The sequence below is a fragment of the Colossoma macropomum genome, unplaced genomic scaffold, assembly GCF_904425465.1.
Source record: "Colossoma macropomum unplaced genomic scaffold, Colossoma_macropomum, whole genome shotgun sequence".
Lineage (NCBI taxonomy): Eukaryota > Metazoa > Chordata > Actinopteri > Characiformes > Serrasalmidae > Colossoma > Colossoma macropomum.
Genome location: NW_023494784.1, coordinates 33,192,634 through 33,218,154, shown reverse-complemented (window position 1 = coordinate 33,218,154; position 25,521 = coordinate 33,192,634). Strand labels below are relative to the sequence as shown.

Below are 25,521 nucleotides of genomic sequence, written 5' to 3'. Positions count from 1 at the left end.
TGGGCTGATTTTTAGCAGGATTTTGGCTAGTTCGAGTTGGATTTAAGCTAGCTTTGAATGGGATCTTATAGGACTGTACGTTTAGATTTTTAGATGGTACCAGTAGCACACATTGGTGACGGTAACTGCGTGGCTCAGCTAAGTTTTAGCTAGAACGACATCTCAGAACCGAGTTTGTTTGTGTTATGTATAGATCTTGGGTTTAGGCTGGGTTTGAGCCAAGCTGGGTTTAGGCTGAATTTCAGCTGATTTGGGTTTAGGCTGTGTTTGAACTGAGTTGAGTTTAGATTGGGATTTATCTGAGTTATCTGAGCCTTAATGAGTTTAGGCTGGATTTGAGCTGAGCAGTGTTTGGGTTTAGGCTGAGTTTATGCTGGATTTGAGCTGTGTCAAGTTTGGACTGGGTTTGAGCCGAGTTGGATTTAGGTTGAGTTTAGACTGGGTTTGAGCCGACTTGGGTTTAGGTTGGGTTTAAGCTGAATTTGAGCAGAGTTGGGTTTAGGCTCAGTTGGGTTTAAGCTGAGTTTGAACAGAGTTTGATTCAGGCCGAGTTTGACCCGCGTTGGGTTTAGTTTAAAATGAGTTAGGCTTAGGCTGGGTTTGACTTCTGTTGAATAAAGGCTAGGTTTGTGTTGGGTTTGGGTTAGGTTGGGTTTAGGCCTAGTTAAGGTTCAGTACAGTCTAGGTTTAGGCTGGGTTAAGGTTCAGTACCGTCTAGGTTTAGGCTGAGACAGACACAGATAGGAAGCAGATGGTGCCGACGGCTGTTTTTTGGCCATGTGGTCTCCTTCCCTGTAGACAGACCCACTACCAGCAGCCTCTCTACCTCTCCCTCCATCTTTCCTCTCTTTGTCTGTTTGCCTGTCTGTCTGCCTCCACTGTTCTTCTGCTGGACCCCCACTCACCCAGCTAGTGTCCCACATACGTCCCACACTCTGCATGCCACTGTGCAATATCAGACTCATTTATCTGTTATTTGCTCTGTGTGAAACATGTAGCATTTAGATATCATATCTCATACACATTAGAGAAGATATCTGAAGTGTACCCCTCTCTCTCTCTCTCTCTCTCTCTCTCTCTCTCTCTCTCTCTCTCTCATATCACCATAGGGTCCAGTGCCTGCTGAGAGCTGATGTCACTGGGCTATACTTGGTGTGCCTTATGTCTTATTCATGCAGACTGCCGGTTTGTCCGGCTGCTCTGTGTGTGTGTGTGTTTAGTGTGTGAGTACAGGCTTGCAGTATATCTGTGTGGGTGTGTGTGTTTGGTTGTATTGCTCTTATGATGTGTGTTCAGTGTGCTGGTGCTGATTATCTGTCACTTTAACACAGTAAATCACCTAATAACCGATGTCGGCCTATTACTGGAATAACGCACAATACATGTCATGCATGTAAACGGCCAGCTAAAGGACGGGTGTGACGGCACTTTTTATTCTCTTTTTGTGTGGGTGTGACATTAAATATTCACAGGATCACTTGGCATAATGCTGAATGGGGTGAGACACTGTACCGTTACCAAAACAAACACAGCTCACTAAACAGTGGAGACATTTTAACAGGTGGGATTTCTGATAAAAGGTAAGGCCGGGTGATGGGTTTGTTTGAGGATTGGGGGAGGGGCAGGGAAAAAACAGATTCGTTAGATTCAGCTAGATTCTAATGCGGTGATGCACTTTAAATGTAAGCCTGGAAATGAGGAATCACTGTATATAATAATCTGTTGTTGGATTTTGGCATCTGTCACCAGTGGTCTTGTCTTATATTCAAAATTGTGGAAAGTGTTTTATATATATATATATATCCCGTCTAAAATCAGTTGTGGAAGCTGCCTTTAATCCTGAATTTTGAACACTCTACGTTCACATATGTAGAATACATAGTACATTATATAGTGACCTAATCCTAATTCCTCCCCACTGAGGTCCAGGTGATTGGCAGAGGTCACCAGTGTTTGCATTTCCACTCAGCTAATTTCCATAAGCACTGCTTGACCAACAGTTGATGACTGATGCATGCCATCCTCCTCTGCACTGATTGGCTGCCTGCTCTTCCCCAAGTTGTGTGAGAGCATCGGGTTGGGTTTAACATCGTCAGCGCTGTCTGTTTGCTTCCTGCTATGAACGGGGAAATGAAAATGAAGTGGATATGGAGATGGGCTTTTGACTGCTTGTTAAACACCCACCTCTAGCCGCTGGAAACCCGGCCCACTCTGTATAAACATGGAAATGTGTTTGCACCTGTTCCCAGATGCGCTCTTTATTGCCAAGTACAATTGCCTTTGATGGCAAATTGTTAACATAGGCGTAAGAAATGGGAGGTTGTATCGAAATAGCTCAGTGTGTGTGTGTGTGTGTGTGTGTGTGTGTGTGTGCATGTGTGTATGTGTGTGTGAAACATTTGGAGTGTTTGCTGTTTGAAGAGGAGGTTCTGACGCCCCTGATGACCAGAGCGCACTGATGAAGTTGATAAAGACAGATTTCCCTGCATATTAACGAGGCTGAGTGCGAGCCTGGCTCATTCATTCAGAAGCACAGCAGCCTGCGCGCCATTCAAACTGCCAGCACTGCAGAGAGTGGCACGCTTACACCGGGGTGTGCATGTGGGCGGGTGCAATATACCAGATACATCTCACTCTAACACTGCCTCTCCTTTAGTGTCTGCCAGAACGCAGCTCTCCAAAAATGTGTCCGTGCCTACGCACAAATACACACAGGCGCACCATCACTCCACTTAAACGGGCTGAGTCTTACTGTGTGTGTGTGCATGCCTGTGTGCGTGTGTGCATGCATTGGCCTAAAGGTGGCAATTCAACTGTGTTGGTTTTGGAATGTTAGAAATAAATGGTAATAATAATCATTAAAATTTGCACTCATTTCTTTTTGGGCATTTTCAAATGTAAAAAAATAGAATTAGAATGTCAAGCGTAGGGCTCCAGCTATCAAATACTTTTCTTTCTTTTTTAATATTCTGTTGAATATTATTTGTCCACTGGAATATTCTATAAGAATACAAAAAGCTCAAGACAAGTTTTCTTTTTAGGAGCCTGTATACATCCAGCCCTTGTACGGAATACAAAAACAGCCTTTTTGAGTTCATTCATTGACTTTAACAGTGTCACGTATGAATAATAAGATTAGATTTGGGACACTTTTACCTGCTGTGTGAAGAGAGAGTGAAAGCTGAAGAGATGGATGAAGGACTGACAGAGCTCCAAAATGTAGTTCTGTAAAGTGACTGAAGCCTGAGGCAGACTTTACTATTCTTAAAATCTCATGTTTATTTCTGAACCCTAGGCTTTTTTTGTGCAGTCCTCTTTCATTGGGCATGCACAGACACGCCACTCATCTTTTATGCATGCTTCCCAGGAAGGTTCTTATTGAGTGCAGCCTGGGATTTATAACCCACGCCCAGACTGATGCCTTTCCTCAACACTCCTGCCCATCAGTGTGAGGTGGAGTGTCTGCATCAGTGGCTGGGTTGGACTTTAGCAGTTGTAGACTTGGAATCACGTTCTCATTGTCAGCTTTCACAGGTAGGATGCATGTGATGTGACTGCTGCATTTATTTTTTCCATTATGTTGTAGAATTGAACCGTACCAGACAAAAAGGTAAAAAACAAATGCTTACAAATTTCTAACATGAAAAATCATGATAAATGTCTTAAGTTGATGCCTATGTGTGAAATTGTTCTCAAAATATGCATGAATTTTATTTCCTAGTTGGCTCTTGGAAAAAAAGCTGATTGAGAAACTGCCAAGAGCATGCAAAGCTGCATAAGTATAAAATGTTTTAGATTATATTTTAAGTTTTTATATATACATGAAAGGGGTTGAGGCCTGTTACACTCTGTTATACTTACAGATGGCTGTGGCATCGCCGGGGATCGAACTTGCCATCTCCCAGTGATATGGCCAATACATTAAATGAATCAACTTGGCAAACAAACCGGTGTATATGTAAAAAAAAAAAAAAATAGAGCACAACTAATATATCAATTGGCCAGTAATATTGTACCATATTAATTACCCCATGGTTTAACCCAGAATGGTAAAACTCTAGTCAACTAGGTGTGTCCAAAATTTTGACTGCTCCTGTACATGCCTGATAGAACAGAGTAAAACAAGTTTAATCCAAACTACTACAAAGCAGTCATAGAATACAATACCATACCTGCCTCCATAAAACGTTTCATCTGACAAACAGTGGTGACTGTAAAGAATTGCCATGTGTGAGAGAGTGTCTTGGGGAAGGGGCATGAAGCAGTGGTCATTGATTCTGAAGCAGCATTGAGAGCTCCCTCTGGAAACAGCCGAATATTGACAAGCACAGAAACTACTTAGTTCTCACTTTACACACGCACATGCACTCAGAGGTCTTGGGCCTGTACAGTTGTCCATGTAAAATTGGTAAAGGTCCTGACCCACAAATCACGCGTCTCTTAGGGGAATAAACATTCCTTACTCCACCATGATGTCAGTAGAGCAGTAACCCCTGCTCTACAGGAAAGAACTCTTTAGTTGATCCATATCCGGGAAGTGGGGAGTACACTGCTTGGATTGTTCAGGCCGGGACTTGATTAATGATTCCTGCCATGTGGCGCCAATATGAAATAAGCTCTATAAGTTCTTCAGCTAGTGAAATCATGTGTTTTTGGTCTTGTGCTCACTTTTTCCTGGACTTACTGTATTGTAGGGGTTTTACTGTGTAGGAAATTATATGTTTTGTTTCTCTCTCTCTGACTGATATAGCTATGGGTTGGCCAGTAACATCAAGCGATATTGATGTCTCGCAAATTTATCGGTTTTGGCATAAATCCTACTGATAATACACTGACAGGTAATAGCTTGGTTTCTATTGGAACAAACTGATGTCTCTGATATGAGGAAACTGGTTCATTTCTCAGCATTGTTACATTTTTTGACCATGTTAAATTATGTGATTCAGAATTATTGATTATCAGGTTTCTGCCTCCTTGAAATTGGTGTTGGTAACGATTTTCATTTCGGTCAGCCCCTACAATATATCAGTATTGTGGTACCTCCATGCTGAGTTTCTGGACTGTGCATCATATTTAGTGTTAGGTTGCTTGCTGTTCTCTGCCTTACTGAGAGAGAGTTGTCAAGGGTCACCTTGCCTACTCAATAGGGGATGGAAGTGTGTGTTGGGGGGTATCTAACACTCAGTCACTGTGCCGACACTGCACCTTTTGGCTGACAATCGCCCCCCCCACCCTCTTTTCTCTCTGTTGCTATCTCCATTTCTCTGGCTGACTGGACTGTGGAGCTGGATGAGGGCCAGTGTAGGGTTGCAGGCTATTCCTCATGGCTAAAACAGCACAGTTCAACTGTACTCCCACCACCCCATCACCCCCGCATTTTACTTCTATATGTAAAATCGTCGCAGTCTCTTATTTTGCCAATACAGTAGGGGTCCTTTTTGGTTTACACCAGAATAAAGTCTAACAGTGATATTTTAATGAATGTCAGGAGGATTTTAACGTGGTCGATTCAGAAGGTTAATCCTGATAAGAGCTGTTTGGTCTTTCCTTGATCTACGAGAGGTGAATGGCTGCGTTTTCTCCTAATGAGAAGTCACCCGCATACTGTACATGTGTTTTTGGAAGAGGGCTCCTGGCTGGCTCTGTTGCCAGCGCTCACAGATGGCCCCCGAGCATCCTGTATGGGCCACTGAGAGTGGCGCCCTGTCCCCCCGCCTTGGCACCCGAACTGGGCCAGGCGCTGCCAAACGACGCGGGCAGGAGCCGTGAGACAGCTGCCTCGCTTCTGTCAGACCACTGCGGGAGTGTGGGGGGCAGTTAGCAAGACGTGTCTCTCTCTCTCTCTCTCTCTCTCTCTCTCTCTCTCTCTCTCTCTCTCTCTCTCTGTGATTCTGACTTGCAAAGTTTGGGCACCCCTGGTTAGTACAGTTAACATGCAGTTGTTTATTTACTGAATTTAACATAAAACCTAAAACATGCCATGTGCAAATTTGTGGCAACTTTTTTTTTTCCCCCCCAATATGTTAAATTCAGCAAAGAAATACACAATAGGGCAGTAAAATTTGCAGAAAAATGTCATTTTAATTTGTTCCCTGTAGAGAATGTGTTAATGTATTTTCAGTTTAATCAAGAAAGCATGTAGTTTGACCAGGGGTGTTCAAACTTTTGCATACAACCGCACATGCAGATCACCATAGGCCAAGTCTACCAATTTGTCTTCCTATAACATACATTATATACCTATAATGCAGCCAATACATGTTGAGACTTGCAGTTTGCTCCCGTGTTAGTCAGTGTAGCCTTTAATTCTAACAGTGTATGTGCACACAAAATGCTGTTTTATGCTGCGAGTCTGTTTTTTTGTCACTTGTTGTGAGCAACACACTTGTAGTAGCATGTACAAAATACCCTCCTCAGCGTTTTTCGCTTGTCACTGGTGTAAACAAACAAATGCCTCTAGGAAATGTTTTGGTTTGCCGACCATGCTGCTTCTGTCCTGACAGAAAACAACCTTGCTTAGTTTGTGGTGTTTTATGTTCTACAGTGTGTGTCAGTAATAATACAGAGTGCTGTACACTAGCCAGAGTTAATTAATTCCCAATGCAAAGTGATGTTTGGCCTATTTTTGTTCAAAATTGAAATTTGAAACAAATATTTAAGTTTCGTATGTGTGCTAGACTTAACCTTGATCAAAGTACCATTTTGAATGTTTGGTTGTGCTGCGTGTATTAGCTGCATTATTCCACAGTCTAGGCTCTTATCTGGTAATTGCTGCCTGTCCCAGGAACTGCCAGCTCAAGCTTAGTGAACTGCAAGCCTCGCAGGAAGTAAAGGCAAAACTAGCATAGTTTTAAGATGAGAGAGTCAGTGGACCTTTTCTTGATCTCTCACTCTTTGGTTGCCTTCTGTGTTTTGTAGCTTGTGTGAAGCATGTGGTAAACATTTGTGTAATATCTGTATTGTGCAATGAAAGCTGCCATCTGTCTGATCTCAACTTTATGGTTTGATAGATGGGTGGATTGATGGGTTGATTGAATGGTTGTTTGGCTCATTGGTCATTTTATAGGGCAGCTTATGAGCACTATTGCAAGTCAGATGTTTGGCTGGGTCTCCGGCTGTAAAAGCTTTGAGGCCAGCACTGCATAATGCACTCCAAATGTATTTTGTTATGTGATTGAGTCTAATCACTGAAGACAGAGCCTATGTGCTGTAATGGTGCTGGGAGCCGACTGGGCAAGAGCCCTGAGCCTGACTGATCAATAAGGACCGTACAGCCTCAGTGCTGTGCTACAGTACCACACCCACAAACTGTCCAGTGCACTCAACAGTTGCTTCTTTTGATTTTGTGTATGGTGTCAGGTCTGTCATTGTGTTTGAGAGATGTAAGGCTTTCTGTCTGATCTTAGGATTGTGGTGTCCAGTATGGAAACACAGGGTGTCTGAACCGAGTAAGCGTGTAATATGTGTGGAAGCTTATACTTTACTAATTAGTATTGTGCAAAACTGTATGCCTAAATTACTGCACACATGCCTCAGACTTTGTTCAGTTGTGTTCTGAAGTCACAAACAAGGTTATATACCAAAGTTAGGCTTTAAGACAGCTACTCTCAAAGTTTTTGGCCTACTTTGCTAGAGCGGGTATTCAGGAGAGTTAGGAGAATTACTGATGGGCCGGTAGCATTTTGGGTCGGTTGATGTGAGCTAACATATGAACTAATGCAAATAAGCACAAGAATGCTCAGACAAGCTGTTAATGTTCTTTGTGTATATCTGTAGTAATTTGGAGGTTAAACCAGTGGCCCCCACCTCAAGTGGTACAGCCCTGGCTTGCTGATTGTAACTGAGTCTTGTACAGTTGATAGAGATCAGAGGTGATGTAGCAGTTATATTCAGATGCCTTTTTGAGGTACTTGTCTGATTTTGGCATGCAGATTGCATGATGCTAATTGGTGCACTTAACATTTGACTATTTGTTAGCTTTGTAGCTCCAGTGTAAACTAAAGAAGTAAGCTTTAGGCTAAATGTGTCTTGGCTGATTTACGTTTGGGGTAAAAGGGAAACTAAATTGGTTGGTGGTATAACAATAATAAGGTATATTGCAGTATGTAAAAATGATAAAGGTATAATAGAAATGATGACTTTAAAAATAATGATATTTCAAAGTTATGACGTCAGACGTCCATTTCACATCTGAATAAGCCAATTTCACTTTCAATTTTTTATTTTAGAGGGTCTTACTGATTGGTAGTGTGGGAGCTCAACAATAGGTGACGCTAATTGAAATAGGGGAAAAATCAGAGCCAGCAAAAACCTCAATAAAAAAAAAAAGAAGCATGATCATAACTCAGTGACAGCTAGGGGCCACACATGCGACAGAACATGTTCAGTTTTGGCTTTCACTCTGCCACCACTCGCTCGACTTTGCGCTTGTGGATATCCTCTAAACAGGTGTGATTTTATCATCAGTTAGCTGGAACTAAGCCTGTGGTGCGTGACATGTTTGACCTGCTAACTACACTGTCGTTAGCTTAGCCAAAACACTACAGTCCCAAACACAGAACAGGTTCAGTTTTGTCTTTGTCACACAAACAGCAGTCTGACTAATGTCTGCTCTCTCAAACATTAGTTTTTGTTATCTAAACTTGTGTCAACAGAGCACTAGTTAGTCAGAATCAAGCCTGTGCTGTGGTGTGTGGCATTGTTTGGGTCTGTAGCCTGCTCGCTATGCGAGCGTTAACTTAACTGATCAGGCTGCAGGTCCAGACAACACAGAACAGGTTTAATTTCACCTTCCTGTCCCTCTAACGGCAGTTGCTCAATTTGCTCAGATCTGAATCACTATCATCTGAGCTTGTCTGTGTTTTGGTTTGCCAGAATCGAACATGTTTTGTGGTGAGCAGAACTGTTGACATGCTAGCTAAGCTAATGCATACTAGCACCTGTCTCCTAGTTAGCAGCACTGTTTAACATTTAGCTATTGTTAGTTTGATGGCTCGACATTTATTGGATAACTTGAAAATCTTGTACTGTGTTAATTTAATTGGTGACAGTGTGAGCAAACTAGTCTTATTTTTTATTTTGAATCGATGCTTATGACACTTTTACCCCTCACCTCCCCAATAACAACATATACTGTAGTAAAATTTGGAGAGTGTTTGAAGGTGTGGAAGATTTTATTTTGCTGAACTATCAGTGTCTCATCTCAGACCTGAGATTGTATGTTGTATGTTCTGTGGTCTACTCCTGTTTGCTGTCTCTTCACTGTAAATAATGTGGTCTGATATAAAGATACTTGCGACTTGGCCTGAACAGCCAGCTGTGACCACACCTCTCGTATGCTTGCATCAGAGCAGATAATAGGCTCTAAATGACCCTGCATCAAGACGAAAGGCAGGAGGAGGACAGAGAGAAGGCTTAGACGTTAACAGAAAACAGTATAGCTATACATCTGCTCCCATATTTTGGCATGGTTATCAGTGCACAGACACACATGTAGGTCATATGGCCCACCACAGGCTGACGTCTGGTTTCGTTCATGATTTTTCTCAAGCGGTTAAACTCGTTCAGCTGACAGATACTGAGATTCAGTCATGTTTTTGTATTCCGGTAGGGTGGGCAATGTTTTAACCTACTTCAGCTGTCTCGCCGGCAAGCAATATCTGCTCTCTCCGTGAACAGGCAGCCCTCTTTTTATGGCTTTCTGAATTTTGTATGGGAGAAGTCTGTATGAGGCAGAAGGGGAGTGGGGGAAGAGGTTATGACCCCTTTTATCTTCCCGACGCTGTCTGGAGTGGGAGTGGAGTCAAATTTGGATCCCTGTTTCTTAATTTCATTTGCAGTGCCTCCTAGGGTTACATTTCTTAGAACACAAAGTGTCAGTCTTTGACTGGGCCGCACTAAGAATAGATGAAAGATCGCTCTCATTTGCTCTCCTTTGCTTACTATCACTCACAGGAGTGGAAGAGTAGCAGAGGTCGCAGCCGCTGACATAGCTTTCCTGTAAGTGGCTTTTCTTTCTCTCTCGCTCACTGTTCCTTTGGCTCTTTCTCTCTTTCCATCACTGTCATTTTTTGCCTCTTAATGTGAAAGGCTTATTTTAGCTGTCTCTTAAAACTTTTAAAAGCCATTCAACAACCTCTGATGTACTTACCACATGCATTATTGATAGCTTCTATAGGGACAGACCTATGTGTACATTGAGTAGAAGCTGGTAGGCCAGACTAACTGGCCAGCAGCAGGGCTCTCATGGTGGTTTAGAGAGCTTTATGATGAGCAGCTCTTCCGCCTCTGGCCAAACCACTGAAGCCACATGGCCAGGGTGGCCATAGGGAGTGGTCAGTGGGGCCGTGCCTGGATAGCACTCTATGCTAGATCCACTAGGCTAATGGACAAGAGCTACTTCATGTAATGTTAGGTCTAAACATCAGATGTACACAATTTCCCCCTCACTCCAAATGTAACCAGTCAACCAAGACATGTTTGATGTCTGTAGTTTCCTTCTTTAGTTTTGCACTGGAGCTAACAAACAGAAGAAGGTCCCCAGTAGCGCAACCGCAAAAGCGTTGACGGTGTCATTAGTAGATCGCACAGCCACCCGTGGCTGGGAGTCCGAGAGCATTATTGACATCACTCCTTTCTGGTAGGTAGAATGGCCGTCCCTCTCCCTAGACACTCGTCGCGATGCTTGCCAACGTGGGAATCTGATATTAAAAAAAAAAAATCAAAAACAAAACAAAAAAAAACTTCTCCTCCAAGCATGTTCAGCTGTTCAGTTACCAGGGTTATTATAGTTAACTAAAATTATTACTAAAGCGAAAACCAGCAGTGTAAAAAATTACTAGCTGTGAAAAACAGAACACAAAAACTACAGTCAAATGCAGAACAAAACCGAATTACTGAGCAAAAAGTTCATCGTAGTACTAAAAACTAAATAAAAACTAAACTAAAACTTTTCAGAAAATAAAAACAAAGCTAAAACTATTTATGCACCCTTAAGACTAACTAAAACTAAATTAAATTCAAAACTACATAAAAAAAAAAAAATGAACATTTCAAAACTGAAATAATCCTGCTAATTACATTGTGTTAACGGCAGTTTGAAAAGAGGAAAGAACGTTTCAGCCTTCACACTTCCTGCTTGGTAGCATTGTGTGAGGTGGATAAACCTAACTGGCAGGTGGGGATTGAACATGACAAGTTGTGGAGAAATTAGGGAAAAAATATGGCTACTGACACTATATGACACACTCTTATATAGGGATTTTGCGATACATACATTTGCAAGTTCATTATGATTTTCTATTCGATTTTTGATATTTTATGTGTTAACATTGATTCTAAGCTCTAATTAAATTGATACACTTTAAAACATTTTTTTTAATTTTTTTGATGCAACATTGACATTGTTACACTTAAACTCCTGTTACTGAAGTCTTATACTGATTTTTGGCTGAGTGGTTGCTTTCATACTAAGAGAACAAAGTAAATCCTGTAACGTTATGGACTAGAAGAATAGTGTAAGGGCTCATGAATATTAATGAACACACATTGTCACTGTCAAAAAAAAAAAAGAGGTAGCTTTTCAGTAAGAAGTTAAAGTAAAGGGATTTTATTCCAAGTAATTTTAGAGCATTTCTATTGGTCCATTCATTCATCATGAAAGTTTCGCACAATGTAAAGGGTGGCTGCTGTGTTCAAATGATGTTGAAAAATTTGAAAAAGCAATGGATATGCATGTTTTTTTGAGGCTGCTTTTAGAAATGTGAACTTTCCTGTGGCTATGTGGAAACTTGGTGCATCAGGTGAAAGGTGTTGTATCAGTGTGTGACGACCTCTGAGACCCTCTTGGGATGTGTGTGTGGTCTGTCGTGCTCCTGAAAAAATCCAGTGGCAGTGATTGAGGAGGAGACGGCTGCACTTCTGTGAGATGCAGTTAGCAGAGTAGCCTGTTAAATGAGCAGACAGAGGAAAAACTGCTTCAAACTTTGTTTTTCCACAAATGTGATAATTGCAGCTCTTGAGGGAGTGTGGAGGCTGGAGTCGGCCCAGGACCCAGAGTTTGGTTCTGAGCAGTGCTAGACTCGTTTACATACTCGCTCAGCTGATGACTCATATCCAGCTTAGTTCTACTGCTCTCACTCGCTCCGTATGTTCGGTCCAAAACCACCGTCTTAAAAAAATGAGGAGCGCCGTGCAACATCAGTTAATCAGCTTTTGGATTGTGTGTAACTAGGCAGCGTTTTAAAGGAATAGTTTGGCAAATCAGATTTTCACAATTTTCGTCTTACCAGAAATGTAGTCAATCAGCCAAGATATGTCTGGTGTCCTAAGTTCAGCTTTGCTTCTGTAGTTTTACACTGGAGGCAAATCTCCACCATGTAGCATCATGCAAACTATATCACATTGAGTTGTTTGTTATAAAAATGGACAAAAGTATGTGCAAAATTCAGGATTTCAGATAACTGTTATCACTATGCTTTTAGCTATGTGACATACTTTTCTCTGTTTTTTTTAATATATAATAGTTTGTTACCACATAAGCAAGTCTACTTTGAATTACTTAAAAATTCAATGTGATTTGAGTCAGATGTGTGATTTAGGCATGCAGTCTGCAAAGTACTAATTGGTGGAATGTGTGCTTTCTTGCAGCTTGCAAAATTTACACACCAAACAAAAGCATTGACTGATTTAGTACATTTGAGAAAAGAGGGGAAATTTGTAAATTTGTTTATTATTCCACTGATGTATATTCCAAAACAAGGGCCTGCTGGGCCTGTCAAGATCAAGAATTTGTAGCAGCAGAGTCTGAGACTAGACTGTAAGCAGGAGTGGCTGAGACAAAGACAAGACTGAGACCAGATTAAGATTTTTTTTTTTAATATAAACATGAAAAGAATAAAATAAAGTGAAATTTGTTGTTAGTTCATTGTCCATTATTCTTCATTATGCATGATATATATTAATAAGTAACTTTCTATATTTATAATGTATTTTGTAAAATACAGCAATAAGTAATGTTTAGCCTAAAATAAATTATTGTATTACAGACCAACTTTGCAGTGTAACATTAGAAGCAAGTAATTGTGAGGTTATTTTCTTTCCCTTTTTTTCTATAACGTATTCAGATTCACCACCTAAATTGAATAAATTTGAAACAAATGAACAATCAAGTATTTACCAGCTAACTGTTTATCCGTTTGATTAAGACAAATTTATGCAAATAAAAGAAAGCAGAAAATGCATTTCATGAGGCACAGCTTAGAAAAAAGAGAAGCATTTTCATTTCTAAGTTGTTCTGTAACATGTTTAGAGGTCAGCGGTGAGTTATGTTTTTTTTTGTTTTGTTTTGTTTTTTTTTTCTGTTTCCATCATCAGTTGGGAGCTACTAAGTATTGACCTATATAAAGCAAGTTAGCTTATCAGCCAGTTTGGCCACTTTAGTTACATAGAGTAACCAAAAAACACATACATTTCATGTCTCGGACCTGCCCTGAAAAACAGGAAGATGAACCAGGTTATGTACGTTGGCTCATTGTGCTAGTCACACATCATTCCATGTCCAGATATTCACCCTTTAAGTCTCATTGTTTTAAGCTTGTAGGCTAAGGCAAATGACTGCTGTCGTCTTATTACTGCTTGTGTTTCATAGTGAGGATGTATTATTACCGTTGCAGTATTAATCACACGCACACGGCAGTGTGGTTCGCTGCTTGTGCCCTGATCACCAGTCCGAGCCCATTACAGTGGAACGCTGCTACAGCTGTGTGAAACATGCAGCTCCAGTGCCTGCCACTACATAGAGAGAGAGAGAGAGAGAGAGAGAGAGAGAGAGAGGCTGAATCAATCAAGAACATGAATCAATAATGAATGATTCAGTATTTCACATATTTGAGTTAGGCCTCTGTGTCCTGAGGGGAAAAAGGAAAAAAATGGTAGTAGAGAGTGTGTATCTCTCTCTCTCTCTCTCTCTCTCTCTCTCTCGCTCGCTCTCTCTCTCGCTCGCTCTCTCGCTCTCTCGCTCTCTCTCTCGCTCTCTCTCTCGCTCTCTCGCTCTCTCTCTCTCTCTCAGTCTCGCTCTCTCGCTCTCTCACTCTCTCGCTCGCTCTCTGTCTCTCTCACTATCTCTCTTTATGCTGCTTCTTGTTTACAGCAGAGGGGCCTTTATTTATTTATTCCTCTCATCTGTTTGGTTGGCTGCGGATTTGTCCATTCAGACTTTATCATTACAGCAGTGCTGCATTATTTACTGAGCAGAGAGAGAGAGAGAGAATGATGAAGAGACAGCATGAGAAAGACAGAGTGACTGCTGTTGTATGCTGGTCCTTCTCTAAGCCCATAGGAGTGCTGGAAACAGAGCTGAGGCTTGAGGAGAAGTCTATGGTCCTCTCCCAGCAACGTAGTGGAAAAGCTCAAAACAGTAAATAGTCATCTTAAAAGACCACCTTTGCTTTATTTAATTCCCATTCAAAACTGCTGTTAAGTACATATGAATATCAATTTTAGCATCTGCAGAAAGGCAGAAATATATATTCAACAGAAAATTACACAGAAGCCTCAACTAAATGCAGTATCACCTCACATTATTCGGTGGTTGGTGTGTCCACACTTTGCCTTTATGAGAGCTTATATTCTTTTCAGAAGAGTCATTTTCAGTTTTTCAAAGAAATCTGAAGGGCTGTTTTTCCACCTCCAAAGTTCAGTCTTAGAAGTTGGTTGCATTTTCTGCTTCTCATGACCCACGTTAAGTGATGTCTGGACTCTGGAGTGGACAGTCCATGTTCTGAGAACACCAGCAGCTTCTTTGTTTGATTTGCTAATTTTCTTCAGGTCCAGTGATGATATATACTATGTTAACCTCCTCCCTTATGGTGTCTTAGTTTTTTCTTTTTCTGTTTTTCTCTTCCCTTTATGAGACCTTGTTTACTGTGATCTAGACTTCCTCATTGTAAAGCAGTCTTGTCAGATGCTCTATAGAAATCAAACTTAAGGCAAGTGTGATTATTTAGCATGTAAGTTACACAATACTTTGGTTGGCTGTATGCTTCTATTGTTTCCAACATTAGCTTTATCGCTTAACTAACAAAAACTAGAGAAAAAACTAAAGAAGCAGGCTTTGGACACCAAGCATGTCTTGGCTGATCGAGTACACTTCTGGTAATGTGAAAACTGTAAATTAGTTTTTTGGTCCACATATTGCTTTAAATACAGCTTCAGTGTTTCCTTCAGGCCTCAGACAGCATACACACTGCGTAACGGTGCTAGGAGGTTCCTTTCCTGCAGCAACTTTACATGGCTTTGCATAGACTCTGTTTGTACAAGTATATGTGAGTGTTCCTGGTGTGTTTGTGCCAAAAATAACCCAGCAGGAATAGGAGTGAGAATCCATGGAGTTTTCCGACTGGAGCCTCATGGAACGGGAATTCTATTTACAGCGCTGGATTTACATGTGCTCCATTTTTGGCACCACAGCAGGAGGATAAAAAAGCTGGTTTCCAGCACAAGTTTTATGTATTTATTTATTTATTTATTATTTTTAAGGCCGAGCTCCTGATGAGTGTGTGTGCGCATGTGTGCAAATATATGTGTATGCGTGGGTAATCAGTATGATCAGTGGGTGTGTGCATGCATCTGGACGTTATCAGTGGGATCGGTGTGTGTATATGGCGTCAGAAGTAGATAAGAGCTTTTGTTTTGTTTGTTTTTTTTTAACTGTCAGGTGTAGGTAGCTATGTGTCTGCAGCAAGAGTACAATGAGTCTCAGAATGTAGCACAGTTCATTCCAGTGCAGACAGAATGAAAATATCTGTGTGTCAATGAGATTTAGAACCACTGACCTCACAAGTATTGCTTTGATAGTATCATGAATACAATAGTTTGAAGTGTACAGATAGAAATAGTGAAAAAATTAAAGTTACACAAAGTATGTTGTGTGCTTGTTGGCATGAAGCCTGAATTTTGTCCATACTTCTGTAGATATAGACAGTGTCGAAAGCACATGCTGGATATGAGATTACTTAACAGCTCAACACTGTTTATGTGCTGATTTAGGTATGCAGTTTGCGCTGTGCTAACTGGTAGGGTATAAACCTGTATTACTTGTTATCTACATTAGCTTCGTCGTTCCACCAAAAAACTAAGCAAGCTAACTTTCTGACAGCATCATTTCTTGACTGTTATAAAATTTGGGCTAAAGGGAAAGTTGTATATATTTGATTTTTTGCTGTGTGTGTGTGAGTGAGAGAGAGAGGGTGACATGGGCGTACACATTATGTCAGGGGTGCCCAAACTTTGTCTTGGGGGCAAGAAAAAAAAACAATATATGATACAAAATATAGATCTGTGTAAAAATCTGGGCACCAAATATTTATAATAATAACCTATATTTTGTTACTTAAACACACAAAAAATAGAATTTTACTGCAAAAGGAAAATACAAATTTAAGTTTGATATAAAAAGCATTTGTTCTGGTGAGGTGGTGTAACTTGCTGCTGGACCAAAGTAAATGTCCTCTTGGCCCAGCTCTTTGGGCAGCACTAGGATATGACACAAGCCATGCAGTAACACTGTGTTTGGGTCAGTGTGCTGGTGTTTAGTTCTTGCTTTGCAGAGCCCTGGAGCCTCAGGCTTATCAGGGCAAGTGTTTGGTTCTGAGTTTGGGTGTTGACTTTCTGACTTTCTGTTATTGTTTGCTGGGCATCTCTGTGTGAAAGTGATCTGTGGGATATTTATTTCAGTGCAGTATTGCTTTCTCCCTGCTCGCTCGTAGCCAAACACGCTGGCTATTGATTAACATTGTGCTGGAGTAAATGTGCCATTGATCGGCCGCTTGGATCGCACTGTCCATGGCGCTGTGTCCCTCTCTCTCTCTCTCTCTCTCTCTCTCTCTCTCTCTCTCTCTCTCTCTCTCTCTCTCTCTCTGACACACCCCTTCACCCCCGCAGCTCCAGCTGGTCCCACCCATACATCCAGAAAGCAGTGCGATCTGTAACTGATAAGACTGTGCAACCATCCTAATGAATTAGCCATAAAGAGGTTTGAGGCTTTTTCTCACCTCTTTCTCATGAGGTTGCTGAAATGTTGAAAATATGGCTTCGCTATTAAAGTTTCAGGAGCAAAATGTCCTGATTTTGTTGGAAATTCAGAGAACAACAAAGCTAACAAGACCAACAACATCTTGGCTTTGTGCTTTACAAAGCTCTGTGTTTCATTATGTTTGGGTGCTGACATTAAGTCTTATTATTAAGGCTTATTCTTGCTGTAATATCAAAACTTTGTGAACTTTTACAATGTGTGAGCATTTCATCATGACCATATATATATATATGTATATAATGTTAATGTTCTGATGGTGTGTATGTGCTTAGAATAGACAGAAAATAGTGCTTCTCCTGTTCTCTGTGGCCCTTGATGGCTTCATCCATCTCGAGCCTAATCGCCTCATTTCTGATTCTGTTAAAATGTCTCCCCCAAACCAAGCTCATTTCATCACACTCATTATTCAAAGGAACAGTTTTAATCACTGTTTTTCTTCCAAAGATGGACATTTAAAGGCGCCTAGATTTATTAGCTGCCGAATGAGGAGGGTCAGGGCCGAAATAACTTATAAAGCATGATCTCTCATTATTGTCCTATTTATCATTCATTGCAGACAGTGTTGTGTGTCTGCCTGCACGTGTGTATGAGAGTTTGTGGGAATGACCGTGCTCGTGCTCATGCTCTTTATTGTAGCTCTTAAAATTGACATCTGGAGCTTATTGTGGATGACGTTCCTTATTTCTTAGAATTAATGCTATTTGTAAGTTAACCGAACAGTATGTTTCGAATGTCAATATGGCTGAATTCTCTGAGGATGTTCATTCTTGATGGCCTCACTCTAGCTGGCTAACAAGTCGATGGATCAATCAGAGAGAAAAACTCTTCTGAGGAGAGCACTTCTGGCTGCAGCTCTGTCTGAGTTGTCTTTTTAAAAAGAGATGGGTCTGGCAATGTGGGGTGTTTCGCACGTTTTCAGTTTCAGTATGCTTTTTGGTTCTGAGGTCAAGATTTGACTTGATTTTTGCTATTATACCTGTTAATGTCTTGATTCTACAGAGCTCTAATTATATACTGCCCAGATTGGTTTGGCCGTTCCAGCCTTCTAAAAAAAAAAAAAGCCCCAAAATGTCTAACAAATTAGAATTTGTAGTAGAAAATGTGTGCTACGCCTGTCACAATTATTATGTAATTGCTTGATCTCAGTTATTTGAGCTGACTGCAGTTACATTCCATGGTTGTCATAGCTGTTGCAGCTTGTGACGAACAGAATGCTAAAAGGATGCGTTTTCATCAGTTGTGAGGCAAATACATGTGCAAAAAATGAAGAAAGAAGAAAACTTGTTTCTTGAAACGTCATCGATCTTAAGAAAACAGAAAATTGTGACTGGTGCTAAAACACCTTTAGATGGCAGCAGTGAATAATGTTTTTTTAAAGTTGAGCTGTTTCTTTTGTCAGTTAGAAGCTAGGCCAAATATGTGCATAGCTTAAGCCTCTCCCCTCTCTCTGCCCCCTTTACTCTGATAGGATGCACCAAGATGCATAGTTTTGGTCATTGACCATGGTTTCAGTGAGATACTGCAAATGAGTCATTCAGAAGGGATAGTGTTTTTGAATACTGCATTGACATCAGTTCATCCTTACTGACAGCCACATGAGAAAGCTATTAATTACAATGTCCCAGAACATGCTTGAGTTAGAGGAACGTTGTCCCTGTCTCAACAAAATCTCATATCTCTGAAAGTACTTTACAGGTTTATGGAACAAGATTCTATTTTTTTTCATCATTAACTTTTCACATAATGTAAAATCAGATGATTTAAACAGGCCTGGTTCTACAGCGATGCAAAAGCACCCAGAGTTTGAATTGTTCCAGCCTCAGTTAGGCTTTGGAAAGTGCATCCAGACAGCCTGCCGAACTCTTGAATAAGACCCGTCTGTGAATTATTAGGCATGCAGAATGGCTGTGGTAGTATAGTATGAAGACGAATGAACCTAAATAGCATTTATACGTCTGATGGATCATGAAACATTCCTCTGATTACTGCAAACAGTGTAGTGTGCAGCAGTTAGCATCATCTGTTGCTTGCAGTGTGGATGTTTTCAGGGAAGTTAATCTAACACGGCTAGCAGTTTGGCTTAGTATAATAGAGATGCACTGTTTTTAAAAACTAAAATATTTGAATATCTCAAAGAGAAAGCATACTATTACATTATTGTTTTATTTTGTTAAAAAGACCTGAAATGCCAAGGATTCCAGGAACCTCACTGATACGTCCAGAGGCATCAGCCGATGTACTTATGCCGGGATCAGACTACACAGATTCAGCCCAATTTTAACATGATTTTGTTGCATTTGACAAATTTCCAGAGTCAGACCTGAATATGAGCGTCAGGAACAATGAACAAATCCTGTAGTATGACATAATCGAAGAACAGCGATGTGGCATCTGGGACGTCCTACAACACCGCGATGAAAAATCTACCATGTTGGAATTGTTTGTATTTTTCTGTTGACGTCTCCTACATTGCATTCCTTGACGTTAACCAAAAGAATGACAGAGCGCCCTCTGGTGCACATATGTAAACGCAGTGAAGAGAAAAGGCATGTGGCTGTTGCAAATGTCCGGTGAAACGACGAAACAGCGGAAAGGTTCGTTAAACTGTGGCAACGATACCCTTGCCTTTCTGATGTTTTCTCAAGAGAGTAACGTTACGATGTCCCAAAAAAAAAAATGCTGGTGAGAAATAGCTTTTATAGTATCTGTCTACATGCTATAATGCTTTTATAGCATGTGTTTATCCTTTTATAACATCTGTTTACATGCCTGGTAGCTAGCTATGATTACATAATGTTCTTGATATGTTAACAGATTCGTTACCCAATTGGTTGGCATCAAACTTGTAGTGTTGCAAGTCTCCCAACCAAGACATGGCATGAATTTATGGCACTGTAATCACAGTACCATAAATTCATGCCATGTCTTGGTTGAGAGACTTGCAACACTACAACACTACTAATCTGACATAGTGACCATCACGAAAGACAAAAATATTGTGTAGTCTGATTCCAGCATTAGAGTGTTATTCATAGGAAACTCTGCTCTTCTCTCCTCTTTTTGCTTGTTGTAATCTCCACAAATTCACTTTAATTTTCATTCCTTATAATCCTCAACAAACTCAATCGTCAGCTGTACTTTGTGTTGTTGGATAAGCACACACTTTCTTAGTGTTCCTTCATTTATTTCACACAGACCCTCAGTGATTTTGTTCTGGAAGTGAACATGTATACAAATGCTGATGCTGTTGAAGGAAACAATGCCAGTGAGTCCTACCTGAAAAGCCAAAGCCATAGTAGGCACAGAGAGAAGTTGCTGAGCGTAATTGCTGGAGGGAGACGTGAAAGCAATGTGCAGACAGTGAACTAAGAGGAAGATGTTTGAGAAAGAAGTAGAGGCTGTTTAATTGCAGCGGCTCACAGTGCCTTGTTGCTCCACTGACTTGATAATCTTTTAAATCTTTCATAAAGCACTTTCTATTTTGAGTGCAGCTCAAAGGCCCCTGTTGCAGCGTGTGTTCGGCCATCAGAGTGTAGCGGTAATGAGGATGAGCGAGAGAGATGGCCGGACCTTCTGTGAATCTGGCGCGTGTTCCAGGAAACGGAGCAGCGGTGCGCATAAACACTCGGCATGCCTGCGACTGCTCTCTGATGTCACCAGCTGAGAGCGAGAGAGAGAGGGAGGGGAGGGAAGGGGAGGGAACGAAGGCAGCTAGAGACACAGCCTGAGGCAGAGCAGTACGCAGTCATTGAGAGAGACGGAGAGGAGTGAGCGAGCGAGCAAGAGGGTCTGTGTTTTGGTTACTGACGACTGGCTGTGTGCGTGTGTCCCGGGAGTGATACAGGGTTTTGTTCGGCTCCTAAACGCCCTCTCCCTCGCTCCGGAACGAAGAGCTGATGGGTAAGAGCTCTTGTCTATACTGTACTGTACTGTGTATGGTTGAGTGAGTGGGTGGACAGTGTGTGGAGACGCTGTCTTTATTGAATGGTGCTGATGTACGCTAACTGGCATAGCGTGTGTGCGCATGCTGCATCCTTGAATAAGTTGTATATACACTGCAGGAGACAGTGTTGAAAGCTGTTTTATTTGTCATATCGTTTGTATTGTGCTGTGTGGGTGAGAGAGAGAGGCAGGTAGGCAGTTCACTGCATAGAGTGTGAAGACGCCAATGTGGTTAGCTTGACCCATGGTCCATCTAGGGATAGGGCAGTATGAGTATCATTAAATGAGTGACCAAGATGATTCGTTTTCAGTATTTCTCACTGTTTTGTTAAATTGTACTGAATGGAGAGGTGCTATACTACCGACACAGTTATTGAAAGCTTGAGTGTTGGACGATTCTAATCTGTTATTTATTCTTTAAAAACTGCTAAGCTTTAAAATGAGCTTTAAATTGAAGTACTTCACTTAAGATCTACGCAGTAAGCTAAAGGTTGGCAGTCATTCTCAAACCTCTCAGACACTATACTCCACAGGAAGAAACATCCAGCTAACATCATCACATCAGCAGTGTGGAATAGTTTGAGCTATTTCAGGCTAGATCTGTGACCAGATTCATTATTTTTTTCCATTGAGATCATTTTTTGTTGATATCGGCGTGACACAGATACCCAGTGCCTTGTCTAACACTGAAAATTTTGAAAGCACTAATATACATTGAAACTATATCACCACATTCACAGTCGTATGCAAACGTTTGGGTGTCACAGTAGATTCATTTCTGTTTATTTGCTGAATTTAACGTATTGGTGAAATCAACAAAACATTTAAAATGTTTTGTGAAATTCTGTGCTAAAATAATCTTGATATTAAAAAAATTTTGGTTTGTTCTCTTGTCTTACTGTCACTTAGACAATCAACAGAACATGTAGTTACATCTAACTACAGTTTAAATAAGTATAAAATAATCCCCATCACTGCTACTGATTACCTTTCAGGTTCAGACTATATAAACGTGCATGTGCTTTGCAGAGGGGCTGTAGTCACTGGCTATTTCCTTCCACTGTCTCTGTGTAAAAAGTCGCTAGTCACACATGGTTATCACATTATTTAAATTTGATGCAGTTTGATTTATTAGTAGGTTTTAAATCTAATGATGTACTGTTAAAAAGCTGATCACAACAGTAGTTCCTTTCAGCACGTGGTGTTCAGAGGGAAAGGGAGACAAATAAGAAGGGGGGGGGGAGTGGAGCACTAGTACAAAGCAAAAAAGGAGTGAAGTATAATGAGGAGATGAGCAGATATGATATGGAGAGTGATGGAGAGAAGGTGCTATCAGTTTCCAGGCAGTGTTATTTGAGCAGCAGGACTTTCTGTGGATGATGAGCAGCCTTGGAGTTGAGTGTGAGAGTAGCTTTCTGTACATGTTTGTGTTCTGTGGTCTCTGTACACTGAGGTTGTATGGAAGCTTGCTGATAGACAGGATGATGCTGTGAGCCATGTGTTTGTCCGTGGCTATCAAAGCATGTGTGTTTTTAAACCCCATCAGCTCACTATCAGTGGATCTATACCTCAGTTTCTCACTTTTAGAGCCATATATCACATATATAGTTTTAAAGAACCAATTCACATTATATAGTTTGCTAATCATCGTTGTAAAATCAGCCTTCACAATACTGAAGATTACAATGTGAAACAAGCCCATTATTTAGACAGTCAGCGTGTTATTCTGTGCTGTGAGCATTCTGACCAATCCTAGATGTTCGTTGGGTGTTTATGTCGCTCAGGGATTGAACAGTAAATCATTTTGCTCAACATAATGCAGTCCAATCTTTAACCGCACCACATAAAGGGATTGCTGCATGTGTTTTGCAAGAACGATTGCTTTTGAAATTTGTGGTAATATGATCATAAAGCAGTAATTTGTCCGTATTGTTCAGCAGTAGTAGTAATCAAGTAATTCATACTGAGTAAATGGAGCGGAGAATAAACAGTGAAGTGTTAGAGATGCAAAGTACAATAGTTTAAGGACTCACAGACGAGCAGAAGTTTTCAGTCTGCTTTTGAAAATGACTCGAGTCTATGCACATCTAACAGCTTCTGGGAGTTTATTCCAGCGGACAGCAGCGTAATGGCTGAAGACCGCCTCACCATGTTTAATTCTGGTTTCCACTTCATCCCAGCTGTAGAAATACAGAGATACTAATACATTTGTGGTGTCTGAGATGCTTCCTTAGTTTGCTATGGAGCCTAAGGCCAGTGTAGCTAACAAGCAGTGGAGGTCTGGGGGGGGGGTGGGTAACTGTAACTTGTTCACTTTTTCTGTGATGTCCCGAGAACCAACTCATTTATATATCCACCTATTCAGCCTACAGCGGTTTAGTCCCACCCATTCACGTTGAAGTTCTACTGAGTGTTTCAGCTATGAGTGCTTTTTGAATGAGCCATTTATCTTATGTCAGTCTTATAGGTGGATTAACAAACATAGCCTGTTTAATTCTCAGGGATAAATAGAGGATAGAAAATGGTCATGTAAAAATGAACAAGGCACACAAATGTTGTAAACATGTTGCTGGGTTCATGGAAGGCAGGGCTGAGCTCGGCTCATTGGCGCGACACAGTCTTGATCACAAGCACACACAGAGGCCAGGAGCCTGCAGTGCTGTAGCTCAGTGCCATTCACATCTCACTGCACATTGTTCAGTCTTTCCTCAGCCTGTTCCTCAGCCTCGTCCAGCAGCAGCAGGTATGGCCATTGGCCGACACTCGGCAAAATCAAAAGTCGGATTCAGAAGAGCCTGCTTTCACTCTCTCTCTCTCTCTCTCTCTCTCTTTCTCTTTCTCTCTCTCTCTCTCTCTCTCTCTCTCTCTCTCTCTCACTCACACACACACACACACACACACACACTTCTCTCCTATGGAAAATATTAAGTTCCCTTCATTTTTAGTGAGTGAAGTGTTCGTCTGCGCCATCTGCTCTCTTCCACTGCTCCAGTGACACACGCACAACTGAATGTGAGAGGGAGGGACGGAGGGAGGGAGCAGGACTGTGACAGTGGGGGGAAGAAAGTGTCTATGTCCGTGTCTGTGCAAGCTGCAGCGTGTGTGTTTGTTGATGGCTGGATGAAGTGCAGTCTGGTAAGCTTCATACAGCTGTGGTCGGAGGTGGGTGTAAATTCTGTTTTATTAGCGTGCAATATTTTTCTCTCTGACTTGATATTAAAGATCTGTGCTTTCAGCTGGCTAATCTCTTTGGAGCTTGAAGCTAATTGGTAAGATTTCCAAGCACTCCCTATTAGAGTGTAGCACTGTACCTTTCAGAGTACCTTTCAGAGTACCTGAACCGGTACCACTGTACCTTTCAGAGTACAAACGCTGTCACTGGGGTGGTACCCTCACAATGTTATCTTTAGTTAAGGAATATAATTTTATCATATTTCGTTGCAGATATGTTTTGTTTTTTTTTTTAAATTGTATTGACTCCAAATACCCCATCTTGTAACCACGCTTTTTATTTTAATTTAAATTATTAATAGTTATGTAATGAAATGATCCAAACATGCACCTTTCCACTGGGAAAGTAATGTAATGTACCTTCAAAACTCATTTCAATCAACCTTTATTTAAACTCTGAGTACATTGAGGTTGACACTCGTTTACAATGTAGACAAGCCAATACAGAAATGAGGGGTTGGAAAATTAGATTGTAAAAATGCTAAAAATAATAACAATCATAATAGTAAACTTGATAGTAAAAATCTATCAAATCAGAATAGATGTGCAAGATATGCAATTGGGCCTAAAGGACCATGAAAATACATTTACATTGTACCTTGGGGGACTAAAAGTTACATGGACAGGGCCCTTTTTTCTGACAGTGTTAAAATATATGATAACGGTTAATATTATTATTAAAGTAGAACTCCTACTTCCTGAGTGCTGCTACTCGAGGCTAAAAGAATGCCCTACAACCCTGAGTTGAGCTTGTTTTGATTGAACTGTTCTGTTTTCATCTCTTATAATTACACCAAAGGTATACTTCTACAAAATTGTAAATATTAAACAGACTGATTTCCAGAAATTAAACTTTCTGTTTGTTTAGTTCGTATGCATTTTGAACAGCTCTTTCAAAACAATCTGAAGCATCCTGTAAATGACATACATAGCAGTTTACGGTCAGTGCTTAAAGTGGAATTTACCAAATTTCAACGCACTAGTAGTCGGTTTTGTCAGCATCTGTGAGCCAATAAGCATTCATGTTCCTAAATATAGACTGCTGGCTAAATTACATCCTGCATCCATGATAATGTCAGCGCTTCTTAATTAGTCTGCAGTCTGTTGCGGCCCACAGATACACCCGCTTCCTGCAAATCGCACTCATTTCTGGTTAAAGCCACACCTACTTTTGTTTTGTCATTTAAAAGAAGGGATCATAAAGTGTCTGGTAAAGTCAGCTTATGAGTATTGAAAATGCTTGAATGATGCTCAGT

At 40.9% G+C, this 25,521-nt stretch overlaps 1 protein-coding gene across 3 annotated transcripts in view; it reads left to right on the top strand.

Moving 5' to 3' along the window:
* hdac4 (histone deacetylase 4) overlaps window positions 1–25,521 on the top strand; it is a 215,369-nt gene that overhangs the window by 80,790 nt on the left and 109,058 nt on the right. Inside the window, exon 1 of one of the 3 annotated variants that reach the window (XM_036569458.1) lies at window positions 20,799–20,992. The exons of the other annotated variants lie outside the window; for them this stretch is intronic. Coding sequence (XP_036425351.1) covers window positions 20,989–20,992 — 4 coding nt within the window. The 5' untranslated portion in view covers window positions 20,799–20,988. Of the gene's footprint in view, window positions 1–20,798; window positions 20,993–25,521 lie in introns of those variants that run through there. 3 annotated transcript variants of the gene reach the window in all.